Here is a 20242-nt window from a genome sequence, read left to right as displayed (position 1 = left end):
ACTGAGCTTGGTGACTTTCTGGGCATTTCAGATCCCTGCCCAGCTGCTGTTGAGTACTGCTGGTCTTGAGGACTGATTTTAATAAAAATGTATTTTAGGAGCTTCTGAAAAGGACTAACTGCATAAAATGTTACATCTCATTAAGTCTTAAAAGCCATTGACTGTAAGATTCACTATTATTTTACGTTTATTATTTACCATTAAAATAAAAAGAATGCCAATTAAAACGTGTTCCATTGAATGTGAGATGTAAAGGGTAAGCGAGTTTGAGGATGAGTATTTGGTCCTCCTGTGGCTGTGGCTGCCAGAGCTGGAGCCAGCCGTTATTCCTCAAAGGTCGGCAAACTCGGAGACTGTGGTGGCAGCTCTGGTTCACAAATTTACGTTTTTTCACTTTATGGATGTTATCTTTATTAGGTTTCTGTTGTGTTATTGGAACTGGACAGCTGATGCATTTTATCTTTTCCCTTTTTATTTCCATTCAGTACACTTTATAGCAGCTCTTTGATATGCTGACAGCCTATAATAAAACACGTCAGTCAGAGTAAGTCCAGTTTTCAGGTTTCCTCAGGGCACTGAACGTCTCACCATCCTCCCTGCTGCCCCCACCCCGTCCCTCCCTTGCTGTAGATGAAGTTTCATAGTGAGTAGTCTTTGGAGTTTGTGAATCCTTTATGCTTTGTAGAGGGGAGCAGACAGGCACCGTTATAATTTGTACTTTTCATGCTTGTTTTCAGAACTGGGCGAGGCGTCAGGCTGGTCGCGGGCTGCACCGCCCTGAGTCACTGTGCCCGACTGGACGAGCTCTGCGGGAAATCCTGCACCAGCTGCTCTGTGTCTCTGGACGGGTAAGGAGCAGAGGTGGTCTGCCACTCTGGGGGGCTGGACATACCGGGTTGCTCTTTTGAGCTCTCTAAGAATAGAACTGTGTCGGAAGAAGGCACGACACGGAGAGTCTGATTATGAGTCATCAGCCTGTCATTATTAGACTAGTTTCATGAAGCTAAACTTCTAAAAGTGACAAGTAAATTTAATTTTCTTTTTTAAAAAAGGTTCTTCAGAATTATTCACTTCCCATGTTATAAAGACCCTTGAAAAAGGAGAAAGAAGATTAAAGTGTGTTCTTCTGAAAGCTTACGAGATCTCTGACTTTTTTAGCTTTCAGGATTTGGGGAGCCCCTTTTGCTATGGCAGGTTCTGTACTGTGACCCTCAGCAGCAAGATCTGTAGAAACTTTTTAAAAAATTTTATTATTTGAGATTGATGCTGAAATGCTTGTGGATTCGTACTGTACTAATGTTTCTGGAGCACCATCTGTATGCTCAGTGTTGCGTGGAGTACTGGAAACTTGGCGCTGTTGTAGCGTCTTACAGTGGAGGGCGGGGGGTGCACCTGGTCTACACATTTCCAACGTAAATTGCCAGACTTCAAGTTTTGGGCTTTTAATACCATGTCATAACTAGCTCAGGTAGCAGTGTACATACTTTCACTATGATTTTGGAAAGAAAGAAAAAGACAAGAAAGATTTAATTCAGGACATTGATTTAAACTTTGTATACTCTGGGAATAGAATCTGTCATATGATAATCTGATAGGAGAAGCAGGACAAATACACATCCAGCTGATCCCTCCAGTCAGTATCCGAGGACCTTCTCTGTACCAGATGCTGTGCTTGGAGGAGAATGCAGGTGGTGAGCCGCTCACACGTGTTCTCATGAGGCTTACGGTCTTGTGGGGGGAACACAGATTAAAACAAGGAATGGATTATAAATTGGGGTACGTGCTATCAAGAAAACAAATGGACTCTATAATCCAGATTAGTGGGCTAGGATGGTCAGGAAAGACTTTGCTGAGGAGCTGACATTTAAGCTGAGAACTGAAAACTGAGATGAAAGGGCTTGGAGAAGAGCATCCAGAGGGGAAGCCAGGTGGGCAGAGAGGGGGCCTGGACCTGCTGCAGGAGCAGGGGCGGTGGGCAAGGGGGAGAGGCCCAGAGGCCATGGGGAGGAGTTTGGACCTTATTCACGGTGTGGGATTTTTTTTTAATAAATTTATTCTTTTATTTATTTTATTTTTGGCTGCGTTGGGTCTTCGTTGCTGTGCATGGGCTTTCTCTAGTTGTGGCGAGCAGGGGCTACTCTTTGTTGAGGTGCACGGGCTTCTCATTGCGGTGGCTTCTCTTGTTGCAGAGCACGGGCTCTAGGCACGCTGGCTCAGTAGTTGTGGCTGGCAGGCTCAGCAGTTGTGGCCCGCGGGCTCTAGAGCGCAGGCTCAGTAGTTGTGGCACGTGGGCTCGGTAGTTGTGGCACGTGGGCTCGGTAGTTGTGGCACGCGGGCTCGGTAGTTGTGGCTTGTGGGCTCTAGAGCACAGGTTCAGTAGTTGTGGCGCACGGGCTTAGTTGCTCCGTGGCATGTGGGATCTTCCCGGACCAGGGCTCGAACCCGTGTCCCCTGCACTGGCAGGTGGATTCTTAACCACCGCGCCACCAGGCAAGTCCACGATGTGAGATTTTAAGCGTGGAGGTGTGATGCCATTTGATTTCTCACATTACCTTGTTTACTTGTTTACCTGTCTCCCTTGTCCAGGAGGAGGGGAGGTGGAGAGACACTGGCCAAGTTGAGGTACATCTGGGGCATAAGTGACATGACTCGTTTATGAACCAGACGTGGGTGTTCGGGGAAACAGGCGTGAGGTGGGAATCCCAGACTGTTGGCTTGAGCGGCGTGTGTGTGTGTCCGGGGAGGTGCTGCCTTTGGGGTTGGAAGGTGCTGGGGATGGGAGGCAGAGTGGCGGCCGGCCGCTGGACACAGGCAGCGAGGGTGCCGATGGCGCCGGGGAGAGTGTGGAGGTGGCAGTGGAGGGGCCTCGGGCTGAGCTCAGAGGGCCCGGCACATTTCGAACCACTGGGGAGCAGGAAAGACCAGCGAGGTCCCAGAAAGGGAGGGGGGTGGCTGCGAGAACAGGGGTGGCTGGTTCAGCGGTGCTGGGCGCGGGGCCGCCTCTGCAGCCGTTCCAGGCCAGTGGGTGGGCAATGGCCGCACTTTATTTCGCGTGTAGTGTTTGTATATTTCACACCGAGCGTAGAAAGCCAAAAGGGAGTGGGCGGCAGGGTATGGAGGCTGCAGGTGTGGACAGAAGCTTGGCAGCGAGCGGAGATGGGGGACGAGGAGAGCACTGCCTCGGTGCGGTTTCGGGGGAGGGTTTTCGGAGGCTGATGTGGACGATGGGGAGGAGCGGCGGCCGGAGGGGGGCGGGGCTGCAGGGGCTGGGTCCCTGGGCAGACACGGGCCTGGGCACCTGAGCGCGGGTCCGCACGCGGCTCCGCAGGGCTCGGGCCTTCTCTGTGGGGACAGGAGCAAGGGCAGCGTGCGTGGGGATTGCCGGGCTTCCTCGGAGTGGACCGGGAGTTCCCACGCCCCGAGAACGAGCGCGCTCAAGTTCAATTTCCTCGGGGAGCTTTTCTTTGGCCGTCCCGCCCCTCACCTTCCTCTGTCCCTTTCTCTCCCCCGTCCCCTGCCCTAGCCGGTGTGATGTGAAGTAACTAGAATCCAACAGAAGGTAGCCTAGGATGGGTGTGAACTTGGACTGTACCAGCTTTGAGGAAACCTTATGAACAGTGATTGAGAACATCTTTGATCTCAACTGTTTTAACCACGAAATGGAGGTTTTCTTCTTTTGCTGGAAGTACCTGGACAGGACCCTCCCATCCCTTATTATGTTAGTCTGGTGGACGGGAGAGTGAAGGCTGTCTAATGCCCACCTTGAATGGGATTTGAGTCCAATCAAATAATCCTTACAGTTGCTGGATACCTTTCTGAGATGTTTTCTTGAAGCCCAATTCTGTGTTTTAGAAAAAATTTACACTGATTTAAAAAATAATAACTGAATTTTTGTGAAATCAAAATGTAAAAACTATATGCACTGGATAATTTAAATGGTCACGAAATGGGTTTTCTTGCACCTTTGCTATCTCTAGCGTTAGAGACCTTTTCTCACGAAAAGCACCTAATTTACTGACTCTGAATAGAAAGAATTTCATTGGAGGATAGGGATTTAACTAATATCTAAGCATGGCTACATGTTTAAGCTCTCAGAAAGCCTCTGCTTAAATATCTCAGAAAGTTTCGAACAGGGGTGGCACTTGCACAGTAACACGTATCTAGTATGTCTTGTTTTAATCGTCTTTTCTTCCAGGATCCACTTCATTCTTTCTCAGTATTATCAGAATTTTAGGACTGACTATTTTCCTATGAAACGTTTGTTAACCTGATTTTCATCATAATTAAAAAATTTAAAAGAGTTAAAATCACAAGTGGAGAGAATGGGCAAACTGTTTTAAATTGGTCAAAGGAAAAAGTATATAAATAAATAAACTGGTCGAAGGGTTTTACACTCCCTATCCTGTATTCCTAGACACGCCCTCCCCCCGCCACCAAGTACAATCTCCTGTAGCTGCTTTTTCATCTTTCCTTTCGCCTGAGGTTCAAAAGTGCCCATTCCTGACTTGCTAACACCAGTCATGCTTTCTAGGCATTTCAGATTCTTACAGAGTTTTGTAAAATTCTGAGATCATAGAAATAGATGGGAGATTAAGGATGCATCTCAACACCCTATTTACTTAGGCAGATGAATGAAATGAAAAGGACACTTCAGAGAACTTTCTGGGGCCTGGCGTCTCCTTGAAGCCCCAGAGGAAGCATCACAGGCGTGAGTTCTTGTGGGAGGAGGGTGCAGGGGCGTCGCCTGAGCTGGGGGAGAACAAGTTGACAGATCCTGTCCCGCCCCGATGTTTTGGAAGCGGGGGTGGTTGTGTTTTTCTTGTTAATACGGGCAGACCTCGTTTCACCGCGCTTCACCTTATCGTGCTCTGCAGATGCTGCGTTGTTTACCAGCTGGTTTGTGGCCACCCTGTGTCAGCATGTCTGTCAGCACCAGTTTCTGACAGCATGTGCTCACCTCTTGTCTCTGTGTCACATTTTGGTAATTCGCACAATACTTCCAACTTTTTTGTATTATCACTATATTACGGCAACCTGTGATCAGTGAGTGATCTTTGACGTTACTGCTACGATTCACTGAAAGCTCAGATGATGGTTAGCATTTTTTAGCAATAAAGTATTTTTTTAATTAAAGTATGTACATTGTTTTCTTAGGCATAATGCTGTGCACACTTAATAGACTACAGTATGGTGTAAGCATAACTTTTATATGCACCAGGAAATCAAAAAATTCCGGTGACTCGCTGTATTGTGGTAGGTCTAGAACCAAACCCACCTGCAGTAATAGCTGAGGTCTGCCTGTAGCCAAGGATGCGTCCTCTGTCTTTCATTTCCATTTTCAGTGTGAAAACCTGATTAAAAATACCAAGGAAATTAGCTATTTGTACCCTTGGGTCTCTGCATTGGTTTAAGTCATGAGAATTGTAATAAGCAGAGCGTATCAATCGAGAAATGATTGAAGATGAGGGTGCAGTGTGCCTCTTGTACAGGAAGCGTCTGTTTGTTGCCTTCCATTTGGAGATGCACGGCCAGTTGTTTTCTGGATGTTTCTCTGATTCCTCCCTCTCTCAGTTTGCCTTCAGAAATCCTGCTGAAGATCTTGTCCTACTTGGATGCGGTGGCCCTGCTGTGCGCCGGATGTGTGAACAGGCGCTTTTATCACCTGGCCAGTGACAAGTAAGGAGAAAACCAAATCTCTCTGTCGTGTTTGACGGTGTTTTGATGGAGGTCGTGAAAACTAGTAGGAGCTTTTTAACCATTTTTTAGAATTTAAAAGAGTTTCAACAGTAGTTGTATACATGGGTAGAAATATGTCCGACGTGTGATATTTTCAAAGGATTGCATCTGTCTGCGTCTCTTCGCGTGAGCCGAGAAAGGTGAAGCTTGTTGCTGCGTGGTTGTTGGAGAAAGCGGCTTCTGGCCTGCCGGCCGTCCCCGAGGCAGAGGCCGACTTAGCCACACGGTCTGCAGCAGCACTGCGGAGCCGCCCCTGACTAACCCCAGCCCGGGCCTTGCAGAGCAGACCCTAAAGAAAGACAAGGAAGGGGCTCCCTTAGGTATGTGTGGGCAGAACCGAGACCTGCCAGCCGCGAACTTGGCTTGGTGGGGAAGTGTAAAGTGGGCGGGATAGGAGAGAACATGCGCTCAGGGAGCCTTTGCCCTGGAAGCAGGAGGTCAGTGGGGCGCCCCAGGGCTAGTGGAGATCTATGAAAAGAGGGATGAAACCCCTTCTTTTGTTTTGTCACTATGATCTTTGTCTGCAGCTCAGAAGTTTATCTTGGGGGCGAGACAGTGGAATCCTGCAGACTTCTGGCGAGGTTGGTGGTGTCTTGGCTTTGAGGTCCCCCTGTCCTTGAACACCAAAAGATCAGACAGATCCTGATCCCACATGGAACCCCCGTATCAACCAGGGAAAAGAGCAAGATGGGGGAAATGCAGATTTCACTGGTGGCTTAACAGGGTGAGGAAACGGAGGGTAACAGATGGAGAGCTGTGATGTTGTTGAACCTTGGAACGCAGTGCGTAGGAAACATCTGTACAGTGGTTCTCAGGTGCTGGTCCATGGAACGGCTGCATTAGAAAAGCTGGGAGAGTTCAAAAAAATATTTGGATCCCTGGTATGGACATTTCTGCAGATTTTAACTCTGTGTTCTAGAATCTGTGTTTAAAATTCCTCCAGGTTGTACTAATGAACAGCCGAGTTCTCATAATAAGAAGGGGACATGTATTATTCTCTGGTTGGGCAGGGCAGTTTTCTTATCTCATAATTTACAAAGGTATTTCCTGTATTGGAGAATCTCACACGTCTGTGTCAGTATACACGCATAGTGCCAATTCCTGAAATAGTTCTAGAATGAATGTTGGGCAAGTTTTGTGTGTCTCTTTCTTACAGACCCTTAGTAAGAGATGAAGACATTCACTAAAGCAAAGTGCAGTGAGGCATTTTTCAAGGAAGGGGTCAACTAAATGTTGAAAACTAGCTTTTTTGTAGGTTCTTACCTTACTCAAGGATAGAACTCAGACTATTTAGATAAACTAATAAATTATAAGTTTCTTAGTCTCTATCGCCTCTATCCAAGACCCACACGGGGCAGGCACCGGACCTCTCAGTGCATTTGTGGGCTCAGCTCTAGTGAGAGTCTTTGCATACTTGCCCGTCCCACTTTCTTGGAAGTAGCTGTCCTCTAAGAAGCTGAACTTCTTAGGAAGTTACCCTTCATAAGGTTTGTTTCCTTTTTTGGAGGAGAATCTTAACTGTGTCAGTTGAATTGTATTTTTTTTTTTAATTTTTTTTTTTATTTTTGGCTGTGTTCAGTCTTCATTGCTGTGCGTGGGCTTTCTCTAGTTGCGGAGAGCCGGGGCCGCTCTTCGTTGCTGTGCGTGGGCTTCTCATTGTGGTGGCTTCTCCTGTTGCGGAGCACAGGCTCTAGAGCGCAGGCTCAGTAGTTGTGGTGCACGGGTTTAGTTGCTCTGTGGCCTGTGGGATCTTCCCAGACCAGGGCTCAAACCCGTGTTCCCTGCATTGGCAAGCAGATTCTTAACCACTGCGCCACCAGGGAAGCCCCCTGAATTGTATTTTTAAGAGTGTGCTTTCATAGCTAGACTTCATAAAAGGATGTATTAACAACTGGCTAGGTAAACGATGAATGTTTCTGGAAAGTTAATGGTACTTTCTAAGCATTGTCTGAGGAGAGGACAGGAGCCCTGCTATAGCCAATTACACTGCTGACTTTCCGGAGACACGCTGCAAGGGTGGGGTCTCCCTGGCGCCCTGCCCTGCGTAGGGCAGCCCTTGGCCTGAGCACCAGTCTCTGCGTGGGGTAACAGGGAGGCCTACATCGGGCTGGATCTGGATCATCACATGGGGGGTTTATTTTCCAGCCCTCTGGGAAACACTGTTTATCAAAACATTAAATTGGCCCTGTGTCCTGAACAACCTGACTGAAGTTTTTCTGTGCTTGACTCATAGTCAGATTAGACAAATATGCTCTTGTCCTTAAATCTGCTTTAGCTTTTTAACAAGGTGGAGCGTTTTGCGATCAAGAAATGAATGTATTTGGGTTTGGGGACTGTCAAAAGCATCCTAAACTTGAACTTTGTGTTCTATAAATAATCAAGGGGAACATATATGTAATACTTTAATTCCATAAGATGTTTTCCTTCTCTTGAGGCTCCACTGACCATGACTTAAGTGAGATAATGTGTGTGAAAATGGTTCATCACAGCAGTGTTAGGATGGTTGCTGTAACCAACTGAGGGTGTGGAGTCGAATTCCAGCGTTGTGGCTGATCGGCTCTCTGAATGTGGATACGGTTGTTTGAACCCATTTCTTTGTGCTGTCGAAGCGGCAGTGACATGCAGGGGTTGAGGCTGCGTGGATTCAGTGGCAGTTCTGTCACTTACGTACAGATCTGGGCCAGGGCACTTTGCATCTGGGCCTCAGTCACATCGTCGGTTCAGTGGGGACAGTAGTAGTTGCTACCTCATGGGTTTGCTGGGGGGATGAAGTGAGTTAACGCATACGAAGTGCTGAAGCAGCGCTCAACACCTGGTGCTCAAAAATGTTAACTGTCACTGTTAGTGGTCATTAATCATCTTTATTTTTTTCCTCCTTGTGCAAGCAGTCCATGTTCATTGTTGAAAAATTAAAATACAGAAAGGAAAAAGAACATACAATTACTTACATGTCAGTTACTGTTGACATTTCTCTGTGTGTGTATATATCTGTATCTATCTATCTATCTATCTAAAACTCCTTTCTGCTCTTTTCAAAAACATGTATGCATTTAAGATAGGGAATCATGTAGCATACACTTCCTGCTTTTTTTCGATAATTGATCTTCTATTCAATTATTGGTGTAAGACGGCAGTTCTTATTAGGGATGGTACCAAATAATATGAGATCACTCACTTTAACCCAGCCCCGGGAAGCAAGCTTTTCCTGTTAGTCTGTGTTTCTAGGGTTGGTGAATCTAAAACGCTTACCTCACACTACAGTTCAGTTTAACATATGAACAACGGTAAGTGTTCAGCTTGACTTGTTCATGGAAATAGACTATTTAAAAATGATTGCATATCTCTAATTTCATATATTCCTATTACAGGTGCATTACAGTGTCTCTTAGATAGTTAACATATTTCCTCTCTTCCCCCAGTTTTATTTGGATCAGAATCTACTCAACTGCCTTTTCACCTAAACGATGTAATTGGAAAGTTAATTCAGTAGAGAAGACAGCCGTGTCTATGAACTCACTGTCAGTTGGGGATAAAGAAGCTGGATATTGGAAGAAAGAATATATTACAAAACAAATAGCGTCTGTAAAAGCAGCTCTAGCTCGGGTTCTCAAACCTCTCCACCCTTACACAGGCCTCCCAGTTAAGACCAAAGAGGCCCTCAGGTAGGCAGGGCGTGGCTTCTTGGGGTGGGCGTGTGGTGGTCATGAGAGGGCCGTTAAACACTGAGATGCACCATCACCTTAAAGAAGAAGGGTGGTGTAAGTTCCAAGTATTGTGAATATGGGACCGATGTGTGGTTTGTATTGTGAGGGACTGTTGGATATTTTGTGCTTTTGTGTATCTGTAAAATACATAGTATTTTCCTATTCCATATATTTGGTTCAAATGTTTTATGAAAAGCAGAAGCAGCCTGGTCGTCAGCTGTAGTAAAGCAGGAGATTCATTCAAAGCATTCCTCCATGGGCAGAGCCCTTTGTGTTCTTTATCTATGTATTGCCAGGTCCTGGAACAGAGCAGCTGTTCCATGAGTGTTTGTTAGGTGAGGAGATAAGTCCTAAGAGAGAACTGTTGTGACTTGAAAATTTACATCGGGCGTGTCCTAGGAACTTTGGCTTTTAGGGTACCAGGTGCTTTAGAGATGACATGTGATAGACTGCAGTTTTTTTGTTTTTTGTGTTTGTTTTGCCACTAGGCAGACATTTTCGTTTGCTTTTCTTTCTTCAGAATATCTGGTTTAGGTTGGGTAATTATATTGAAAGAAAATAGTGGAAAAGAACACATCCTGGAGCACGTTGATCTTTCCATCAACGATTCGTCAGTCACGGCTGTGTGGTATGGCAAAGACTGGCCACGTCTTGTCACACTGTCAACCTTAGATTTGTGTGGGGTGACGCCAGTGTTTATGAACCGGTCTCAGACCCCCATCAAAAACGGGTAAGTACTAATCAGCAGAACCTCTGGGTGAGGACATCTTATATGTAAGTGCCAGTTGGCCTTGCTTTTGTCATTAAAAAATACTCGTGGTGTATTTTAACTTGACTGCATCTTACAGCCTTCTCTCTCATTCTGGATCACTATCATATAGGAGAAGCAGGGGTTGATCACACTGATGACTAAGCCTGAGCTTAGGCTCCTCGTATCTTGGTTATCTATAACTTAGGGAATGATGTTCTCATAATGATTTTCTGGGTGATAGATGGCTGGCCTTTGGAAGTTTTTGGTTTTAACCATTTTAACACAAAGATATATAAAACTATTATATTTTCCTTCTTTAGTAAGGGATACAGTAATCATAGTTTAAACACTAGATCATAAAGTCATTAATTTTTTTTTATGTGCTTCTGTGTTGAACTTGGCTAGATATGCAGTCTTGTGCAGTGACTTTTCTGTACCTTTGTTTTCTCATCTGTAAAATGGGGTGATGACAGTCATGATGTAGTGTTTAGCATACGTGGCTGCTGTGAAGAAGAGCGAAACATTTCATCATCAAATGCATGAGTCAGATGCATGTGTGTCGTATTGCTGATGCTTACTGAATGCTTACTATTATTCTGTCATGAGGTGGCTTTGCCCTGGGTTCATACTCAGTATCAGGCTTTTGCTTCTCCCAAGAACTCTCTCATGCTCACTTTTCTCACCACTAGTCGTTTTCTCCCAAAAGCTGGACTGTGGCACCTGTAGCACCCTGACCTCCTGACATAAAATGTATGGAAACGCGAAGGTAGCTGCCTTCTCCTTCTCCAGTGTTGGTTTCCTGTCCCCGGCCGCCTCCTTCCCGCTTTCAGGCCCTCGTGACCTTGCAGGGCATCTGCGGGCGTTGTTCTTAACCGCCTTGTGAGCTGCAGCCCCACCGCGGGCTTCTCTCCCAGGCCTTGCCATGGAAGGTGTTGAGATCTCACTTTAGGGTCTGCATCTCCACAGAAGAACCACCTTCTTTCCTGGTTCCCCTGCATACAGACACATTTCTGCGACTTGTCCCTGAGGACTTTGTTTGTGGTCCCTCCCTCTGGTGCTGGCTCTTTGAGGACTGTTTCTGTGATCTCTGGTCTGGTTGTCGTGCCGTGAACGTGGAGGCATTGTATTCCTGGTGCTAGTGAATCCAGGTCTTGCTGCGTTCTGAAAATATCCTTACTGCCATGAAGAAAAACGTGGGGATTATCTTCCCTGATTATGTTAACTGAAGATATTTTGGAAACAGTTATGTTTTTGAATGGTACCTTTATTTGCATAAATCTCTGAAATTCTATACGGTATCATGATGGACCCCAGATTTTTCTAATGCGGTCTTCAGGTTTTATGCACCATGAAATTATATTTGGAGAATGAGTCTGCAACCTCTGTACCAGTTTGAACACTATGTTATTTGATATCATGAGATATTGTTTACAGGGATTAGGACAGAATTGTTAACATCAATTAAATGATCATGAAAGTTCATAAATGGATAGCGTTGAATTGTAAAGCTCAGTTAAAGATACTATGTTCCTGAAATTGTCATCCAGGTCAGGAATACTCGATACTGCACAGTGACAGAAATGCCAAAATTCATTGGGAAAATTCATTTTATTTAATTTATATACATTAAAACCCAATGGACTTCAGACAGCACTTGATAAACAGTGGTGAACAAACACTGAAAGTGTTTTTCAGTAATCTCTTCGGATCGGCACTTTTATCGCAAGTTTGTGAGCAGATGCTTTCATCGTGCGGAAACAAATCCTTGTGTGCGTCTGTGTGACAGCAGAGGAGAGACTCGGTGATTCTGATTTGGGTCTTTCTTGTTTCCTCCGTGAGACTTTTTTTTTAAAACAGTGAAAGCCTTATCTATGTAATTTGCAGTTTGCGTGTCCCTGTCATATGTGCCTTCCTGGTCAGACACTTTACGCTGTCACCGTGGCCAGCGTTTTCCATTCTGCAGGTGATGCCCTGCGTCCCGAACTTCTGAGAAACGTGGGGTAGATGTCAGCCTTAGTTTCTGCGCCAGGACGAACCTGTGAGGCCAAGGCAAAGGGGGACCAGCATGTTCTCTGTGGAGTCCGTCCAGCCGGTCTGGAGCCTTGCATCTGAGGGTGCGGGCCTTGGGCACGTGGAGGGGTGTTCTCCCAGCCCCGGCGCCTCGTGGCCACGCTGATGATGTCACAGCAGTGACTGCGGCGTGCGCTCTGGGGAGGTTCTCTGATTTCATTTCCCGCCGTCGAAGGTGGGGCCCTCTCCCCGGACACAGGTGAAGGTCACGCTGAGACAGTCTGTTGGGCTGGAGCTAAGGTTTCAGCTCTGGTTCCCAACCTGGCATTCAGCTTCCCCGCAGTCTGCTCTCCTGTGCTGAGCATATCTTTAGGTTCTCGCTCACGCGCACCCTCACCGAACGCCTCTCCCTGACCAGTGTAGTTCTCAGCGCAAGAAGCTCTCTGAGTGAGGGGCCAGCATGGTCTGGCAGCCAGGCATCTGGTTTCCACGCTTACAGCCCCCTCTGCTTTCAAACGGTGCGCGGCGGAATGCCTTGGCTTTTAACTTCTGCTTAACGAACAGTTGAACACCTGTCACCTGCTGGCGTGCGTCTTAGGTGCTGGAAGCGCACCCTTGGCCCCAGCTCCTTGGAGACTTTCCTCTGGTGCTGAGCTGTGTTAATTGACCACTGAGATCGCCTCTCCCTCAGGGTTTCCTGAATTGCCTCTGGGAATGACCGACATCTCCGCCTACCATGATCGAGCAAATAGAATGCTTCATTCTGTTGATTTTATGTGTCATGATGAACAGTAGAGCTGAGTTGTGTTTTCTTACACATTTGAGTTACTTACTCTTAGACACTAATTCTAATATCCAGTTCATGATGTATTTCCTTCATGAAAACACCCGACGTAACAGTTTTCACTATCTCTGAGCTATTCTTGTAATAACTTTAAAACTGCTTTCAGGCAGCCTACTAGACCCCCTACTTTTTTGTCATTTAAGGGATTTCATCTTTGCTTATGCATCCCATACATTGAGAATCTACTGCTGATTGTAGTGTTGTGCTGGGTTTTGAGGGGAAGAGGATAGAAGACGGTTCTTCCTCTCCCTCACCCGTGTGATTCTTCAGCTCCCTGCTGACGGGGCCATAGAGTTGACAGTAAGAGCCGGGGTGGGGAGAATAAGATAGACGGTGAGAAATCTGTACTGACCCATTGTGCCTTTTATTTATACAAGTTGTTTCTCCTTATTAGCAAGGTGCACATGGTTAGCATGTTCTTAATAGTCCTCTTAGGTGTGCCAAAGAGAAGCGACAGCACGGGGGAAGCCAGAGCTCATTTCTCTCTCCTTTCTTTGGCATGATGTTCAAAGACCTCGATGGCATTCTTTAATTGCAAAGTACAACCTGAGTCACTTAACCGAGTCCACCATGCTTGGCTGTGACAGGCTGATCCGGATCTTCTGCCTGCACCCGGGCCTCGTGGTGGGGCTCTGGAAGGTAAGCCCAGCCCGCGCCTGCCACGTTTGCTCCCTTCGTGCATGGGGTCAAGGGTTGAGTCCTTTAGACGTTCAGCGACCACACCCTCCTACGGACGTCACGTTCCCGCCGCCTGGCCCTCGCGCCTTCGCGGCAGGTCTGCCTTTCTACCCTCGCCTGTGACACACGAGCCCTTCCCGCCCGGGCGCTTTGGCTCACGTTGCCCCTTTAACACGCTGGGGCCCTCCCCTTCCTCCTCCAGCCGGTCCACATTCCATCCTCTGCCCCTTTCACGCCCTTCCTCTGCCAGAGCATCTCCTGTGCGTTTCACCTGGGGCCCTCAGACGCGTCTCGCCTGGAGCCGCTAAGGACAGCAGCTGCCAAGTTGACTCTGGGGGTAGCACCCACGTCTGTACCCGACGGCCAGGCAGAGCCCAGGCCCCCACGCCAGCCTCCGGACCTTGCTTCCCTCGCCCCACTCTGGCTGTCGGGCATCTTTCTCCCTCACTCCCTCTGTACAGGGTGACTGGGGGCCAGGCGGCACCTGGCTTGCTCTGGGCTCCTGAGTTGGTCCATCTGGGTTGGCTGAGCAGATGCCAGGACTCTGGTTGACCCGACCGTCCCATGGGCCACTGGAGAAGGGCAGCTTCAGGCTGCCGTCTGGGTCCCCTTCCCCCGACGGGGCACCTGTGCCCGGGGAGAAACGGGCGTCGGCTCCTGTGCCGTCCTGTCCTGTCTCCTGCCGCCCGGCCTGCTGATGAGTGGACGTGGAGTCTAATCCCTCCCACTGGGTTTGCCAGGTCACGCAGGTCCTGCCGCGGCTGCTGAGTGTGCGTGGGGTTAACCTTGTGAAGTTCTTAGCGGCCCTCTCTTTACCTTGGAAAAGACTTTGAAACAACCTGGGACCAACAAGATATATTTCCACAGTTGTCGTATGTCAGGCAGCACTGTGATGTTTCATAGATACTAGGGTGTTAATCCTTTTGGTACCACATGCGCTGCGTATTTGGGTGCATTGTGGTCCTGCCATCAGTGTGACAGGTGAGTCTTATTAGACGGTGATAATGCGTTGGCACTGCAGGAATCTTAGATTGTAAGAAACCACACCTGTCTGTAAGGTGAATGTGCTGCTATCTTCACAATGACCTTATGAAAAATTAAAATATTTCAGTTGAAAAATGTATTCTTTTTCAGAGGGAGGAAGAACTGGCTTTTGTTATGGCAAATCTTCATTTCCATCACCTTGTGGAGAGGAGCACGTTAGGCTCGGCTGCTATGTATGTATTCGTATGTGGTGTATTAAATTTTGTACAGTCAGCATAAAGGATTCGGAGTTGATATCATCTGAATATCCCGAGAATAGCTACAGAGACATTCTGTCTTTAATCAGTAGGCAGAAGCCAACAGACAAAATTACGTAGCTGTTGCTACAAACATTGGATTACCCGTCAGCAGCTGTGAGCTTTATTTGTTCGGTTCAGGGTGGCGCACCCTGTGGGGTATGATTTATAGGGCAGGGAAGCTTCGTTACTACAAGATGCTAGTGCACTGAGGTGCTGCAAGCTCTCTGCATTAGCTTGCATTTGCATGTCTTGAAAGGCAGGCAGACCCGTGGCCCACTTGGCCTGGCCTGCAGATGTGTTTTTTATTGGTTGAGACTGCGTGTCTGTTAACGAACTTCGGGTCATCAGGTGGGGGACCTGCTTTCCGGCTCACTGCTCCTCTCACCCTTCCCCTGGGGCTGAGACTCCCATATGCCTTTTTTTTTTTTTTTAACGTGAAATGCTCCCCAGTGCTTCTGAGTTTGTTACCTTATGTAGTAACGCGTTTCTTACTGAACGAAAACTCGTTCATTGTGGCTTTGGGTCTTCTTCCGGGGGAGTCGCTGAGCTGTAGGTCTGTTGTTGGGTGCATTTTCCTGCTGCGCATTCAGCCCTCTGGATGCCGAGACCACTGCGGAGAGGAGCTGCTGCCCCGGGCGTATTTCAGAACCCTGTTCTGTCATGGTGGTCTGGGGATGCTCAGGGAACACCTGCTTCTGCCCGTTTGTATGGAAGTTGGTAGAAGGAACGTGGGGCCGTTCTTCGGCGTCTGTGGTACTGAACGTGATTGGGAATCTGTAGAGGGTTGATGGGAGCTGGTGCTTTGAAGGGGTGTTAATTTTTTAAAGAGTATTTCCAATTCAAGCATTTTACCTCTGGTGTTGACAGATACGTTTTGTTTTGCTTTTTAGCCCCTACGAGCTGCCTCCTCATACCCCCCTTTTGGATGACAGCCTGGAGTGTGGACTGAGTGGCTACCAACTCCATGTTGATATGCACAGCGGGGGAGTTTTCTGCCTGTGTGGCACATTTCGCAACCTCTCCACCAGCAAAGGTGAAACTCATTGAGTCTTTTGTTTCAGAGTGGAATTCCAAGGCTGGAGAGGCGGAGGGACCACGTTTTATATCTGAGTTAAGAATAGCCCCCTGGCTGGCCCCTTAACTGTGTCCTGGCCCTCCGTTCTCCCAGACCCTGATCACTAGGACTTGTGCAGTTCCTCAGATGCTGGCTGTGTCTCCGTCATCACCGTCACCCCTGCTCTGCCTTCTGGACTATTCTCTGCCCAGCCTTTCTACTGGCACTTACTGCTTTGCCCTACCACATCCCCCCTCTCCCACCCCAACTTCTTCTCTTCTTTCTCAGAGGAATTTGGTAGATTTGCCAGCAGGGCCAGTGTAGAGCCCGTCCAGGATGAGAATAAAGGCAGCGAGCCCTCTGTACTGCACCAGCGTTTATCACGCTCACGGAAGCTGAGACAGGGACTGGGGTGGACAGAGGAGGGAAGAGACACCAGTCAAGAGGAGGAAAAGAGGGAATGCAGTGCGCCCCGCTCTGGTTTCTCTGACTGGTTCCTCTTGCTCTCTTTCCTCTGTATCCCATGACCTTGAAGTTTGCTGTAGAGACTTGCATAGACTGAAGTTTAACATTTGTCGTAAGAATATTTTATAGGGGAAACTATGCACTTCATTTCTGAATATCCTGTTCCCCAAAATTCTTTTAGCTAATGGATTTGACATCCATGAATACTCCTTGCCTAAATCAGTTTTTTTGAGTTTAGAAAATGGTGGTTTTAAAATTATGTCATTGTGTCCACATTTATTAGCTGAGCTTTTGTAAAGAGCTTTCCTTCATCGACTGGGTGGATTCCTGTAATGGCAAGGTAAATGCGTGCATCCTTTCTCTTTTAACCACTAATTTTCAGATTAGGAAATTGATGTAATTGTCGCCTCCTGTGGTGGGAAATGGTTTTGAGTGCACTCTCTCCTCTCTGTCTTTCTTGTTTAGTGTCACTTTGGACTCTTCGGTTTTTATTCACTCAGTACTTTATCATCAGTTACAGACATTGTTCTTTGTGAAGCTAAGTTTGTTCTTTGTGAAGTCCCCACTTTGGTCAATGGGATCCACTTCAGGCTGGCTTCTGTGCCCTTTCTTCTCTGAGCCGTCTTTGCATTTGTCTCGGGAAGGTTTCTAGATTTTTCTGTGCTTGATGGCACTTTTGATAGAACTGTGACAAATGTGTGTATTAACCTAGGGTGGATTGACATCTTCGTCGTTGATTTATCCTACCCATAAATGTGGAGTGTCTTTCAGTTTGTTCAGAAATACTTTTATGTCTTGTAGGAGTGTATCAGAATTTTCTTCAAACTAATTTTGCACATTTCTTAAGATTTTTAGTAAGTATTTCATCTTTGTTATTTCTGATATTATATCTCCTAATTGTTTCGTAATGTCTTTGTGTGGTTTTGGTCTCAGGCCACTGCTGATCTGATAGAATGAGTTGGGAAGTATTCCTAACTCTTGAGTGTTTCGGAGGATTTTGGATACAATTGGCAGTATTTCTTAAGTGGTTGGTGGAATTCACCTGTGAAGCCATCAAGGCCTGGAGCCTGCTTTGTGGGAAGGTTTTTAACTACAGTTTCAATTTCTTTTACAGATGTATGGCTATTTAGGTTATCTATTTCTTCTTGTGTGAGCTTTGGTATGTTGCATCTTTCAAGCAATTTGCCTAAATATTAAATAGGTTAAGATTGATCAGTGGGTTCAGGGTTTTTTCAACCTGCTTCTACTGTAAATTTCTCCATGAATGTTTACCAGATGATGGGTACTTATATCCGTCATTTTATTAGAGATTGTAAAATGATGATCCCCTAATTCTGTCATTCCTTCTACATCTATTATTAGCATTCTTTTATAAAGAAGGGTTTTCTATTATCAACTGTTTAATTACCATGAAATATAATTAATATAGGAAAGGCATGGTGCATGCTTAATTCTTCATTAATTTACAACATAGTGATTAATGCTCTAATAGTCTTTGAAGATGACTTGTAAGTTTTTTTGGGGGGAGGTATTATTATGAATTCATGGATTAAAAAAATAGAGGTTATGTATTTTAGTCCACTTGAAGTCATTATTCTTTTTATTGTTACTGTGATGTTCAAATTGTGCTGTCATCTCATCTCATCTGCTCCTGTTCTTTTGATATGAGTGTGGTCATCTTTGGTAACTTGCTTGTGTTCTAACAGGACAAGATACCTCAAGCTCATTTTGTCTGTTTCCTACCCAGACCTGGAGTTGGCCATTTTCCCTAGGAGCTCTGGTTCCTTTTCGTTCCCACTACACTATGGTATTTAGAGACCATAATCTGCATCCTAGGGATGCACATTGCTCTTGGGTTTTCATTTCTTTTAGGGTTTTCAGTAGGCAGAGCTACGAGGTTTGTAGATTTTATAATATGTAGAAATAAATCATGCATTCATTTAAATTAAAGATCTTGGTGTTTTTAATTAACCTTTTTTATTATATACTTATATTTCTCTTCTTTTGCCGAAAGTCTTTGTTCCGAACAATATCAAAATATATAATAATTTCAAAAACAGTACTGAAATTATTAGGAATAACCTATTGAATGTTATTTGAATTAATATTTTCCTTGTGGTTCTTTATGTGTTTAAGATATGTCATGTTAGAAAAAGTTAAGTCACCTAAAATGATTCTGCTGTCTGTGGGTATGCTCCCTCTTTGGTATACAATTGGAGTGATTTGTTTCAGTTGATTTTTTATTTTTTCAGGATTCCTTTGCTTCTATTTTTACATTTAAAAATTACATACAACATTTATATGGTCCAAAGTTGAAGTTATAAAACAATGTAGTTCAGAGACATTTACTTCTACCCTATCCCTTCACTTCTTTTCCTCCCTTCAAAGTTAACCCTTTATATTAGCCTGAGGTTTGTTCTTTAAATGTTTCTTTTTGAATACTTAATGCTATATATCAATATATTCATATTTCTCCCATTTTTTAAAAAATGAGACATACTATACTCCCTTTTAACTTCCTTCATTTTTCCCAATTAATAATTTTTTCTGGAGATTAGTCTTTATTTATTTTTTTAATGGGCATGTTTGTTTGTTTATTTATTTATTTATTTTTGGCTGTGTTGGGTCTTCGTTGCTGTGCGTGGGCTTTCTCTAGTTGCGGTGAGCAGGGGTTCCTCTTTGTTGTGGTGCGCGGGCTTCTCATTGCAGTGGCTTCTCTTGTTGCGGAGCACGGGCTCTAGGTACATGGGTTTCATTAGTTGTGGCATGCAGGCTTCAGTAGTTGTGGCTCGTGGGCTCTAGAGCGCAGGCTCAGTAGTTGTGGCGGACAGGCTTAGCTGCTCCGCGGCATGTGGGATCTTCCCGGACCAGGGTTCGAACCTGTGTCCTCTGCATTAGCAGGCGGATTCTTAACCACTCTGCCACCAGGGAAGCCCTGGAGATTAGTCTTTAGAATGAGATACAGATCTTTTTCATTCTTTTTAAATCATCCATAGGTAGGTAGTTTGTTAATGTCTTTTTCCGTGGTTTCCAGTCTTTGCTGTTACAGACAGCGGAATAGCGAATATAATATAAAAGGAATAGCCTTGTTCACACATTGCTTCATGTTTTGGCAGCTTGTCTTTGGGAGACTTGCTTAGAAATAGGGTTGCTAGCTCAAAAGGGTAAATGCAAATGTAATTTTGAAGAACACTGGCAAATTCCCCTCTTATGAGGGTATTACCAACTTAATGGTGAATTAAGTTAATAAAATACGTTATCACTAAGTATGTTTGTTCTAGGTTTTTGTTATGTGTTCTTACAAGTTAAGGAAGTTTCTTTCTATTCCTGGATTTGTTGGATTTTTTGAAAAAAATCAGGAATAATTGTTAAATGTTATCAAATACATTTGGGCAACTATTGATGATACGATATTTTTTTTCCTTTACACTATTATAGTGAATTTCATTAATTAATTAGTATCTTCTATTGGTTAACATCCTAGAATCCCTAAGATAAGCTTCTCTTGTCATATGTATGCTTATTATTTTTTTTTTTTTTTGTGGCATGCGGGCCTCCCTCTGTTGTGGCCTCTCCCGTTGCGGAGCACAGGCTCCGGACGCGCAGGCTCAGCGGCCATGGCTCACGGGCCCAGGCGCGCCGCGGCGTGTGGGATCTTCCCAGACCGGGGCACGAACGCGCGTCCCCTGCATCGGCAGGCGGACTCTCAACCACTGC

General features: G+C 45.7%; 1 protein-coding gene across 1 annotated transcript in view; it reads left to right on the top strand.

Annotated features, from left to right (window-relative positions):
- The window catches only part of FBXO15 (F-box protein 15), a 248411-nt gene that overhangs the window by 6436 nt on the left and 221733 nt on the right, over positions 1 to 20242 (top strand). Inside the window, exons 2-8 of the mRNA XM_028480298.2 lie at positions 738 to 848; positions 5572 to 5676; positions 9156 to 9398; positions 9961 to 10170; positions 13558 to 13684; positions 14858 to 14940; positions 15897 to 16039. Coding sequence (XP_028336099.2) covers positions 738 to 848; positions 5572 to 5676; positions 9156 to 9398; positions 9961 to 10170; positions 13558 to 13684; positions 14858 to 14940; positions 15897 to 16039 — 1022 coding nt within the window. The remainder of the gene's footprint in view (positions 1 to 737; positions 849 to 5571; positions 5677 to 9155; positions 9399 to 9960; positions 10171 to 13557; positions 13685 to 14857; positions 14941 to 15896; positions 16040 to 20242) is intronic.

Source organism: Physeter macrocephalus, chromosome 19, assembly GCF_002837175.3.
Source record: "Physeter macrocephalus isolate SW-GA chromosome 19, ASM283717v5, whole genome shotgun sequence".
In the NCBI taxonomy this organism is placed as follows: domain Eukaryota; kingdom Metazoa; phylum Chordata; class Mammalia; order Artiodactyla; family Physeteridae; genus Physeter; species Physeter macrocephalus.
This window is presented reverse-complemented; position numbering and strand designations above follow the sequence as displayed.